The 12,834-nt window shown below is 44.0% G+C and overlaps 2 protein-coding genes across 4 annotated transcripts in view; one reads left to right on the forward strand and one right to left on the reverse strand.

Moving 5' to 3' along the window:
• Positions 1–2,460, forward strand: part of SNIP1 (Smad nuclear interacting protein 1) — a 59,008-nt gene extending 56,548 nt beyond the window's left edge. For both annotated transcript variants that reach the window (XM_085647905.1, XM_085647906.1), the window contains one exon: positions 372–2,460. In XM_085647905.1, coding sequence (XP_085504031.1) covers positions 372–657 — 286 coding nt within the window. In that variant the 3' untranslated portion in view covers positions 658–2,460. The remainder of the gene's footprint in view (positions 1–371) is intronic.
• Positions 1–12,834, reverse strand: part of AIRIM (AFG2 interacting ribosome maturation factor) — a 222,309-nt gene that overhangs the window by 172,375 nt on the left and 37,100 nt on the right. The window lies entirely within an intron of this gene.

Raw genomic sequence — 12,834 nt, forward strand, 5'->3', positions numbered from 1 at the left:
GTACAGATAGAAGAGTGAGTTGGATTGTGTGGCTGCTCAAGACTGCACTAAATTCATTGATTGTTTGATTATAAATTGACTTTCTTTTGTTTAGAATTGTTATACATGGTCTTCTTTTCAGGTTTTATAGTCTGATTCCATTAGTAGAGTGCATGTTCCACATAAAATGCTTAAACTCCTTCACAATGGTCTCCATTCAACGATGCGTATATTTGTCTTGTTCATGTGTCCTCAGTTCTCTAAGAACACATTTCACATTCTGTCAGGGAAAATGTTTACAAGTATTTTAATGTATACATGTTACCTCTAATCCAGTGTTTATTATACAGTAGTATATGGTCTCATAATCTGTACATCCTTTTCTTTTCTAGGCTGGTTGAGTTTACCCGCGCTAATGGTCAAACTGGTCGCAGAGTGAGGCCATACATCATTGACCTTGGCTCTGGCAATGGCACGTACCTGAACAACCAGAGGATTGAACCACAGCGTTACTATGAACTGAAAGAGAAAGATGTACTAAAATTTGGCTTTAGCAGCAGGGAATATGTTGTCTTGCATGAATCCTCTGATACGTCGGAGGTGGACAAAAATCCAAATGCAGATGATGATGAGGAGGATGAGGGCGTGGAGGAAAATGATATTGGTGAAGAAAAATAAAAGGGTTCGAATCTTTGAAATCACAATAAGATGTTAGTCAAGAAGCCTCAAGACATAAATTCCATTTATGGCCTTAATTGTTTCTCCCTGTTGATTTATTTTGGGACTTTTTCCCAGGAGTTTGGGAATGGTGAACATAGTAGAATTGTAGCGGTCTTTGTGTCAAACCAATATAGTGTTCCATTTTGGCAAAACAATTGTCCTAAGAAGAATGTGAGTTTAGGGTGTGGAAGGTTTGGTTGACCCAGTCATTGCAAGTAGGAATCTTAAAGAGCAATACTCTGCAATGCAGCTGGACCCTATGTTAAAAAAGCCTGATTCACTTGCACTTCTGGAAGAGGGAGTTACAAATATCTCCACTAAACACTGTATCTTTTCTAGAAGCTCTGCGGAAGGTTTAATTTTGAAACCTCTTTTGTAAGATTTAATTTTCGTGACTTGTCTCATTCACTCTCAGCTTTTGGGGAACACAGAATTCAGGTGGTGAAATATCTGTAGTAAATCAAAAAACAATTTAGAACATGTCAAATTGTTCTACCTTTATTTAGCAATCTTTGACAGCAAAAAAATGCAGTTTCATTTATATGATGATTATTTTGCAAGCTGGAATTTAGGGACTCTTTCTAGTAGCTTTTTTCCTTTTGTAACATGGTTATTCTTGGATGAGACACGAACTGCAACATATGATATGTAAATAGAATCTCCCTATCAGATTTATTGTGAGAAACTTGTTAGAACAACTGCACATTATACACATTTTAGGCCAAAATTCATAGGTCCAGATACACAATGAGACGCTGGAAATTAGGCGTCAATGGCATCTGTTTGTTAAAAAAATGTATTGCTGTTTAGATGTCCAGGGCAGGTAATTGTGTTGCTTTGTAATGCTCACCTGCATGCCACTGTCTTCATATTCACTTGTTCCTTGGTATCTATGCCTAAATAGAAAAAAATGAGTAAATGGAAAGCATTTGTCTCTAATGAACTACTAATGTTACCAAATATGTTTTCACGTGCTTTTGTGAGAGCGTTTACCATTTACTCGCCAGAGTGGGGGTGCAAGTTGACCAGTATAGTATCAATTGTGATTTACTTCTGGATCTAATTGACTGCTGCTGTACTGGAATCTTTTGCATAGTGATTGCAAGTTTATGGAACATATTCCTTTTCTTTTGTAGTAAGAGCACAAACTAATTTGACATGTATGCAGGTTTACTTATATAGTTTTCTTTTGTATTCCATGGGTTCAAGCTTTGCTTGTTCGACATGTCTCGGCATTTTACCAGGAAGAGTGGATTATACAATTTAACTGATCGGATTTACTTTATCTGATTGATAAACATTTTGTTGTGTTATAGATGTAATGTATATAGCCCTAAACCATTTACCATGTAACAGTTTTTGAATCTCTTATTTTGTGGTGCGCAGTTAAACCAAGTTATTTCCTCAGACTATAAACCCTGTAAATATAAATGTGTTTGCATATAAAAATGTACATATAAAGATCAGAGCAGCTAAATGTTGGCCAAATAAATTGATAATGTTTGAAATGCTTATGTAATTATCGTACTTTTATGTTTTTCTTACAATTTGTAGTGTTGTATGCAGTTGTACTTGCAATTGTTTCCATTCATAGGCCTACACTATTAAGAGGAAGAAATGCTTGTATTCCTTGTGCCATGAATGAAAATTATTTATGTAAACTACATCTATACCTGTTTAAAAAAGGCAGTTAAACAAACATCTCTTTTGAGTACTGTACAATAGTTTTCAAATTTGTTCGAATAAATGTATTTTATTACATGTAAGAGACTTGTCTCTTTTTTTGTCTATAACGGGGGTCACTGCAATAGACATCTTTGTGGTGAATAGTGAATACTGACACTGGGTAAAGCAGTGTGCAAGGCTAGGCCTCAATTTCAAAAGACACAAGACCAAACTAGCATTGGTAAAAGCTCACTGGTCTTGATTTAACATATACAAAGACAGCCATGAAAAAAATCTGTTTTGGTACACTATGGCCTGGCTTTCTTGCTTTGCAAGTGCTTTTTAACAGTTTTAGTTGAGATGTGTGTATATATATATGTGTGTGTGTATATATATATATATATATATATATATATATATATATATATATATATATATATATATATATATATATATTTTACCTACTGGCGGTTGCCAGTAGGTAGTTATAGTTAGGACCTATTAACTAAAGGAAATACTCAACATTCTATTTAGAATAACTTTGGCGCCGGTTGACTAATCTTCGCGAAATTTTCAAAACTCTTGGCCCGCTCAGACCGCTCCTATCCTGAAAGTCTCAGGGTGATTCGTCAAGCGGGGGCCGAGAGGAAAAAAGGGGGGTCCAAAACGTGCTTTCCCCATGCAATTTTCCATAGGGACCTTTAGTCGCAGCTACGGCCCGAACTGCTGAACGGAATTACACCATATTTGGCACAAAGGTAGACCTTGGTTCAGAGTCGTGCCTTTTGCTTAAATGGTGTAAATCCGTTCAGTAGTTCCTAAAAGTAAAATCACATATCTGGGCGGAGCCTAACCACACATCTCATCGGGAGGTCTGATTGGCTGTCAGTACTTCATCCAAGAAGTGTTGGCAGCCATCTTGGGACCAATGTACATGATAGCACCTCATTAAAAAGCATTGCAGTTAATAGAAGGTTTTATGACTTTAGTTACATTCTAAATCATTTGTTGGTACCATACTCATTTTAGGAATTGTGGTGTGTTCTAAGGTGATTTTACCATGTGAAAAAGCCTTCTGCTGGGATATCCTGAATCATGTTTGAGAGAGAACTATTTTCGCATGCTTTTCCCACAGGTTTGGAAGGTGATCTATAAGCTAAACTGAGCATATTTTCTGTAAATTCACATTATCTTTCTCAGTCATGTGAGAATGAAGTCTGTCATTCTCAGTAAAACATGTACATCCAACAAGGGCAGAGACTGTCAGTTGATTCTTGTGTGTTATACTGCAGCTTCCCAGTGTGTTCCAAAGAACAACTAGAGTGCTAACAGTCCTACTTATGACAAACGTATTGCACACCTGAAGCCATCTTGATTGGAATAAAGTGGTAACTCTTAAAACATTTAATTTACAAAGGAACAAAATGAGGGGGTTCATTTTGCCATAGAAAGTATGATTAGTGCTGCAGAAAGAAAAATTAGGGCACATTTTGAGTGACTTCTCAAATCCTCTACTATTTCATTAAAAAATTCTGACGTGCAGACTGAAAGATGCACTTTGAATACCAGCAGCAGACTTCCCTGGTGAGCAGTAGCTTTACTCCAGTGATCTAATGAGCAACTAGAGTGCTACCATTCAGAATTTATGGCAAATGTGTGACACACCTGAATGCCTTCTTGATGGAACCAAAGTAAACAAGCATTGAAAATGCAATAGGTCTCGCCCTCGTGTAAGTTAAAGCAATTCTGTTTGTAATTGGGTGGCTTTTTAGCTTTGCTTTTATTAGTGTTTTTCAAACTTTCATGTACATAACATGCATATGCATGCATGCATTTATATTTGTATTTATATAGCTATGCAGATTATATATGTTTATATACATGTGTGTATATATATGTATGTGTATGTATGTATATATATATATATATATATATAATGTGTGTGCGTAGAGGGCGAGGTAGAGAATAGAGGATGAGTAGTAGAGAGTGGGTAGTAGAGAGTGAGTAGTCAGTGTCAGTCAGTCAGTGTCAGTCAATCCGTGTCAGTCAGTGTCAGCTAGAGCAGCTCTGCTGACCTGGCTCTAAAGCAGCTCCACTGACCTGGTTTCTCTGGCTCTACAGCAGCTCTGCTGACCTGGTTCTCTGGCTCTAGAGCAGCTCTGCTGACCTGGTTTTCTGGCTCTACAACAGCTCTGCTGACCTGGTTCTCTGGCTCTAAAGCAGTTCTGCTGACCTGGTCCCTTGGCTCTAAAGCAGCTCTGCTGACCTGGTTCTCTCCCTCTAAAGCAGCTCTGCTGACCTGGTTCTCTCCCTCTAAAGCAGCTCTACTGACCTGGTTCTCTGCCTCTAGAGCAGCTCTGCTGACCTCGTTCTCTGGCTGTAAAGCAGCTCTGCTGACCTCGTTCTCTGGCTCTAGAGCAGCTCTGCTGACCTGGTTCTCTGGCTCTAAAGCAGCTCTGCTGACCTGGTTCTCTGACTCTAAAGCAGCTCTGCTGACCTCGTTCTCTGGCTCTAGAGCAGCTCTGCTGACCTGGTTCTCTGACTCTAAAGCAGCTCTGCTGACCTGGTTCTCTGACTCTAAAGCAGCTCTGCTGACATGGTTTCTCTGGCTCTAAAGCAGCTCTGCTGACCTGGTTTCTCTGGCTGTAATCAGCTCTGCTGACCTGGTTTCTCTGGCTCTAAAGCAGCTCTGCTGACCTGGTTTCTCTGGCTCTAAAGCAGCTCTGCTGACCTGGTTTCTCTGGCTCTAAAGCAGCTCTACTGATCTGGCTCTAAAGCAGCTCTTCTGACCTGGTTTCTCTGGCTCTACAGCAGTTCTGCTGACCTGGTTTCTCGGGCTCTACAGCAGTTCTGCTGACCTGCTTCTTAGGCTCTAGAGCAGCTCTGCTGACCTGGTTCTCTGGCTCTACAACCGCTCTGCTGTCCCGGTTCTCTGGCTCTAAAGCAGCTCTGCTGGCCCGGTTCTATGGCTCCAGAGCAGCTGTACTGATCTGGTCCCTTGGCTCCAAAGCAGCTCTGCTGACCTGGTTCTCTCCCTCTAAAGCAGCTCTGTTGAACTGGTACTCTCGCTTTAAAGCAGCTCTACTGACCTGGTTTCTCTGGCTCTAGAGCAGCTCTGCGGACCCGGTTCTTAGGCTCTACAGCAGCTCTGCGGACCTGGTTCTCTGGCTCTAAAGCAGCTCTGCTGACCTGGTTTCTCTGGCTCTAAAGCAGCTCTGCTGACCTGGTTTCTCTGGCTCTAAAGCAGCTCTACTGATCTGGCTCTAAAGCAGCTCTTCTGACCTGGTTTCTCTGGCTCTACAGCAGTTCTGCTGACCTGGTTTCTCGGGCTCTACAGCAGTTCTGCTGACCTGCTTCTTAGGCTCTAGAGCAGCTCTGCTGACCTGGTTCTCTGGCTCTACAACCGCTCTGCTGTCCCGGTTCTCTGGCTCTAAAGCAGCTCTGCTGGCCCGGTTCTATGGCTCCAGAGCAGCTGTACTGATCTGGTCCCTTGGCTCCAAAGCAGCTCTGCTGACTTGGTTCTCTCCCTCTAAAGCAGCTCTGTTGAACTGGTACTCTCGCTTTAAAGCAGCTCTACTGACCTGGTTTCTCTGGCTCTAGAGCAGCTCTGTGGACCCGGTTCTTAGGCTCTAGAGCAGCTCTGCGGACCTGGTTCTCTGGCTCTAAAGCAGCTCTGCTGACCTGGTTCTCTGGCTCTAAAGCAGCTCTGCTGACCTGGTTCTCTCCCTGTATATCAGCTCTACTGACCTGGTTCTCTGCCTCTAGAGCAGCTCTGCTGACCTGGTTCTCTGGCTCTAAAGCAGCTCTGCTGACCTCGTTCTCTGGCTCTAGAGCAGCTCTGCTGACCTCGTTCTCTGGCTCTAGAGCAGCTCTGCTAACCTCGTTCTCTGGCTCTAGAGCAGCTCTGCTGACCTCGTTCTCTGGCTGTAAAGCAGCTCTGCTGACCTCGTTCTCTGGCTCTAGAGCAGCTCTGCTGACCTCGTTCTCTGGCTCTAGAGCAGCTCTGCTGACCTGGTTTCTCTGGCTCTAAAGCAGCTCTGCTGACCTGGTTTCTCTGGCTCTAAAGCAGCTCTGCTGACATGGTTTCTCTGGCTCTAAAGCAGCTCTGCTGACATGGTTTCTCTGGCTCTAAAGCAGCTCTGCTGACCCGGTTTCTCTGGCTCTAAAGCAGCTCTGCTGACCTGGTTTCTCTGGCTCTAAAGCAGCTCTGCTGGACTGGTTTCTCTGGCTCTACAGCAGTTCTGCTGACTTGCTTCTTAGGCTCTAGAGCAGCTCTGCTGACCTGGTTCTCTGGCTCTACAACGGCTCTGCTGACCTGGTTCTCTGTACTCACGATGCATGCACCCGAGTTCGAGAAAATATATTTAAAAATAATATAAGTTTATTATAAGTACAAATATATTATTTTGATGAATATCTTAGATAATCTCTAGCCCTAATATGTATATTAAAGACACATATCATTTTGGAACATAATTTTGTTTTGCGGGAGTCGCGCGCCCCTGCACGTATATGACGTCACGTGGGACCCGCAACCGCGCAAGCATCTCGTACCATAATGTGCATGTGTCGCGAATGCTCGGGAGCAGGAGTCACGGACTGGTTGCATACCAATCGCGCACATCACGTAATATTAAATGTATATGATGTAACTGAAAAACACGCAGCCGTCGCACACCGTACGCGGATCCTTCACGACTTTTCTAAAATGGCGGCTAGAATACACGCTTTGAATGCGCAGATTTTTTTTAAAAAGAAAATATAAATATATTAAAATGAAAACAAAATGAATCTATTTCAGTTTGAATGTTTTTTCTGCAGTTTTCCGAAAATTTTTATTTAATGAATAAAATATTTATAAATAAACAGTTAAACTGTAGAAAATCAGTACAAAAAATGGGTATAACTACTATCACACTTAGAAATTAGCATTTAAAAAAAAACTTTGAAATTCACTGGGAAAAAAAACATAGGTTTCAGAGACGTTATAGTTAGAAATTAGCATTTAAAACAGCTTTGAAATTCACAGAAAAAACCATAGGTTTCAGGGGTGTTATTGTTAGCTGGCCATTTCACTCGTACAAAACCATAGAAATTCCTCCGTTATAGTTTTGCTAGCTATAACTCGCGCGCCCACAATGCATTGCTGATGATGTCACATATTGCATCATTCATGACATGGTCAGTGACCTCACTGATGACATCATCCAGTGAATGTAGTTTAGTTTGAAATTTAAGTATGTATTCTATATATACACCCATCTGTATTGAAGATTGAATGGCTATATAACTGGATGGATGAAACTGCAGGAACCGTCGGTGGGGCGGATGAATGGGGATCACCAAGTAGGCGTCTTTTAAATCTAGACGCCCCATCCAATTGGATGGTCGCAGCAGATGGATTCCCTCCATCTTGAAATGGCGATAGACTAACCAAGCGTTGAATTCCTTGAGATTGGTTACGGGTCGACTACCCCCGTCTGCTTTGTCTACCAGGAATATATTGCTGAGAAACCCGTGAGGGTGCAGAGTTGAGCGACAAATGGCATCTGAGGAGAGGCATTTAGGGGATACATGTATAATAATAAGAACATTTCTAGAGTTATCAGTAATATGTCTATGTTTAACAAATCCTGATTGCTCTGAACCGATAAGATCAGGGACAATATTATTAATACGCAACGCCAGTAGCTTTGCGAAAATCATGCAATATGTGTGAATGAGCTTGGTCTATCATTCTTGCAGTCAGATCCTTATCTTTTTTGGACTTAAGCAGAGCATAGTCTTGAAGAAGGATCTCAGTGCTTTGTTGACGGAAAGAAATGTTGAAAATGTGAAAGAAGTTTAGGGATGAGTATTTTTGAGAATCTTTGCAGTTCCAGCGGGATTGTTCCCATGAGGAGCAAGTTTAAGACTGATTTGCATATGGCTGGGTCCCACATGAGGTGGAGTATGGAGCAAAAGAACGATGGATTTAACCCAGATCTCTATACTGAGGGTGTGTAGGAAGGTAGGATCCTTCTGCATGGTTACCCCTGGTGCTAAACTGTATTTTGACTTTTCTGACTGGGATCCTGCTAATCGGGACCCCACTCTATCTGCTTTCTCCCTAAAGTTTATGTTCAGTACATCCCAGATTGGATACTGGGGCACCCTTATAAGTCCCTAGTATATGGTACTAAGGTACCCTGGGCATAGGTACCCCAGAGGTCCCCCCATGGGTTGAAGCATGTATTATGCCACCCATGAGAGACCATTCAAAATGGAACTACAGCCTGTCATTGCAGCCTGTGTAAGCTGGTGCTAGCACCATTTACTAAAATTATAGGTTTACTATATCTAGGTAAACCTTTAAGTCACCCCTGTAGCAGGCCTTTTGCAATCCTTAAGGCAGGGGTTTAGTTCTAAGTGAGAGAGTGGCCCTGCATGAGCAGGACACCCCTGCAGCCTACGGAGTCCATTCTCCCGGGTTGTCAGTGAAGCAGCCATATACTATATAGAGGGGCGCCGCGTAATTATGCGATGACCATCTCAAACAGCTGCAACGAATCCTATCATGTTTGGTATAAAACATGTTGGAATCATACCCCCAGGGAGGTATGATTCCAAGCACTGGATGAGCCCTATGTACCAGCGTTCTTGACCTGGACAGCACAAAATGGTTGCTGCTGACCAGAGACATGATTCTGCCCTCCTGCTGCTGAGCCAAGCTCTAGCAGGGGAAGGCAGATCAATAGGCATCCTGTCACAGGGAGTTGTGACCACCTGGAGCAAACACAATGAGATGATGGACGGAGCGCTGAAACTTTTCAGACACTCACCCCCCAGTCACGGATCTGGGTTTAATCCATCATCGTTCTTTAGCTCGCCACCCCAGTCCAGACACAGCCATATGCAAATCAGTCTTGACCCTGTGCCTCATGGGAACAATCCAGCCCGAACTGCCAAGCCATGTCTTACGTGGCCCGGAAACCAGCATCCTGGGACCGGTTTTGGGGTAACACCCCTCATCAGCCACAAAATGGTTGCTGCAGAACAATGGGTATCCTGTCACAGGGAGTTGTGACTCCCAGACAGGATTTAGTGTATTGGGATAGGGTGGGTGCACTTGCCAGCGCCACTCAGTCTGCATGAGGGGCACATTTGGTGTACCTGTGCGTAGTCCTGTTCAAACCAGTCCTGGGAGCGGTTGGCTCCTGCTCTGGCACGAAACTTGACAAAGGTCATGGGAGTAACCTCCCCCCTGTCCAGACCCTCCCCTGGGACGGGCTCCTGAATCTTCCCAACCCTTTCCCTAGGGTACTTAAGGGCTTACCTGAGTGTAGGTCCCTAGATTCGTCATGGGATAAGATTCGGATCAGACACCACTGCTCTTCTACTGTCTGGGCACTCTGGAGTTTGTCTCCCTTCCAGTCTGATGCATCGTCCGTGCCTGTGCATCATACAGGAACTTTCCAAGGCCTGTGAAGCATCAAAGACACTGGAAGAAATTTCCCTTGGAGTGAAGGAGTCAGTCCCCATCACAACTAAGTTGACTGGTCTTCTGATCCTGAGATCATGCGAACTCTAAAAAGCTCTGCAACACTGGTGGTGGTTTTCCACAGCTCAGCTCCCGAGGCCTGCCCTGCCCTCTCACCAAGGTTGAACCCAGTATCCCTTGTGGGGGTTGCAATAACTGAACCCTTGTGCACCGTGTCAACTTGCAGTTGCAAAGGCTTGTTGACGTCTTTCTAAGAAGATCTTGGAGCTCCAAGTAGCCCCAACCTCTAGCATCTCAAGTGACCAGAATCTTCAGCCACACCGCATCATGTGCATTGCGGCTTGCATCTTTTGGTGAGCTGCTTGAGGTCCTCTTGCGACTCCAGTGCCTCCAGCCTGTGGTTACACTTGAGTTACCTTTGCTTCTCTTGGGCTCCCCTGTTTGCTTGGGTCCTGCCCTGACTCCCCTGCCTTTGGTGAGTCTCCTGGGCCTTGCTGGTCCCGACGTTGCTCCTTCTTTGATTCCTGCGTTGGTTGCATTTGCCAAGGCTTGTTCGTGTTCCCGCCGGACACCAACCCTCAGCACTCAACCACTTTCGTGGGACAGCTCGTGCAAGGCTCCTGGTCCTCCTCAGCATTGCCTGGTCCTCACAGCTGCGGAGTCAAGGTCATCGTCATCCATCCTGCAACACGTGACATCTAAGGGCATACGTCTTCCAAGTCGCCTGGTCACTCCTGAGTGACATAGACCCCATCCCCTCTGCTTGAAAGGTACCTCTCATCTTGAATACAGCTTGGATTCCACCAGACACTTTCTCCTCTTCCAGCAACGGCAGTTTCCTGAAGTCCTCCATTGGGTTAGACTGTGGTTTCTGACATATTTCTTCACATATTCATGCACCGTGCTTCCCTGGTGTGGGTACTAGGGTATCCATGGGTGTGGAGGCTCTCCAACCTTCTGTCTTCCACGGGGTTTCTCCAGTGTCCACAATTTTTTTAAATTCAACCGCGACTTACACGTAGAGTTGTACGGAGGACGCGGTTGTGTTCTCACACTGCACACACACTCTGTGGGGTTGCCATCTACTCACCTTGGGTGGTTCCTTGGGTCCCCAGCACTTCTACGTCCTCTCAACCTTGTCTTGACCCGAGTTGTGGTTCTTATACCACTTTCTTAGTATATGGTTTGCTGAAGTATTGTGTGCATTGTGCATATCTCCGAGTAGGAGATATTTCAATGTATTAGAGAGTATTATATAATAAATACATATTGTGGTTCTTTTTCACTTAATCTTACTATAGGACAGCATTCTGGTAAAACAAGCTGCTTTACACTCCTTCTGGACCAAGCCTGAAGGTTGCTCTCTACAGCTACCATTTAGAGAGCATTGTAAGGTTGTCTAAGATCTCTTAAATCACCATAAGGGTTGTCTGGACTGGTGCAAGGTGCCCACTTACTGTAGTGAACATCATATACCAGGCCAGCTTCTCACAGGGTGAATGTTTGATTTATTCAGCATTTCGCCCATCATTTGTTGCTGCAGCATTTTTTTATTGTTGCCCTAAATGGGATGGGTATGCCCAGACGAAGTTCCCTTGCTTGCTATGCCTCTGGATTCAAGCTAGCCTGGCTGATATGAAGTGATACCCCAAAACTGGTCCTAGGATGCATGTTTCCGGTCCAGGGAGGACCAACCCTGGCAGTGTGGGCTGAACTGTTCCCATGAGGAGCAGGGCCAAGACTGATTTGCATATGGCTGGGTCCCAATTGGGGTGGCGTAGATCTCTAGACTGGAGGGTGAATGTTTGGTTTAATCAACTTTCTGTCCATAGTTTGTTGCTACAGCATTTTGTGCCTTAAGTAGGATGGGTATGCCCAGACGGGAAACAAGCTTTTTAGCGAAGGCTTTATTACAAAAGCCTTTAGACCGAAAGCGGCATCACGACGGCGTCATTAGAACGCACATCTATATGCCGACACGTACACTAATACGAAGCTGGTGGATTTAGGCAAAGGGAATGGGTGGGTTAAGGGTGAGGGAAGGGGCAGGTTTAGGGCTAAGGGAAGGGGTGGTTGTATGTTAAGGGAATGCGCAGGTTTAGGTCAAAGGAAGGAGCGTTTTTAGGTAAAGAAAAGGGGCGGGTTTATGTTAAGGAAAGGGGTGGGTTTAGGGCCACGGTAAAGGGCGTTTTTATGGATAAGGGTGTGAGGGAAGGTTTTTATGCCTATGGGGGTGGCGGGGTTTAGGGGTAAGAATAACAAGCATTGGCCTATCCAATAGGTCTCGCCTTTGGGACCTTATAAGTGTTTGGTTATCCAGCACAATATCCTTGGTGCAACATCAACTGTTGCATGGCTAAACACTTATAAGGTCCCAAAGGCGAGACCTATTGGCTATGTCAATGCTTGTTTAGTTTTTCTGTCCATATAATAAGTGCCTTTAGTTTAACATGTTGGGAAAACTCTGCACTTATAGTGCACATTTCTCTCCCGGGCTCCTTGGGGTGTGCTTTATTGGACTAAAATCTTATAAAACTCTTCATTTTTCCTGAGCCTACAAAAGCCACCAGCGCGTGCAGAATTATCATATACGGAGGCATATGCTCCATCCGAAAGCCTCTCTCTTTTTTTTGTATCTTAATTCTTTATTATTTTTTCTTTTTTATCAAATAAGACAAATAATGACCAGTAGTCAAATACCATCGCAGAAACATAAAGCACTGATGATACATAAAAGGGACTTATGGTAGCCTCTCTGAATGGGGATCTTTCGCAGCAGGAAGTGGGTGCGTTTTAATCTGCCCATTTGCTTGAATTGTACACATGAAAGTATTATTTTGTTTAGCAAACCGTGTTACTCTAGATTAGAGAACACTGTTAAGGATGTTTCTTCCGGCCCTGCCTCCTTCAAAACGGGGTTAAAACGAGCCCCGCACAGCCCTAAAGCCTCATTTCAGGAATATAAGAACTTGGCGCGCGCACGCCGTCTA

This window comes from Triturus cristatus, chromosome 3_2 (genome assembly GCF_964204655.1).
Source record: "Triturus cristatus chromosome 3_2, aTriCri1.1, whole genome shotgun sequence".
Taxonomy (NCBI): domain Eukaryota; kingdom Metazoa; phylum Chordata; class Amphibia; order Caudata; family Salamandridae; genus Triturus; species Triturus cristatus.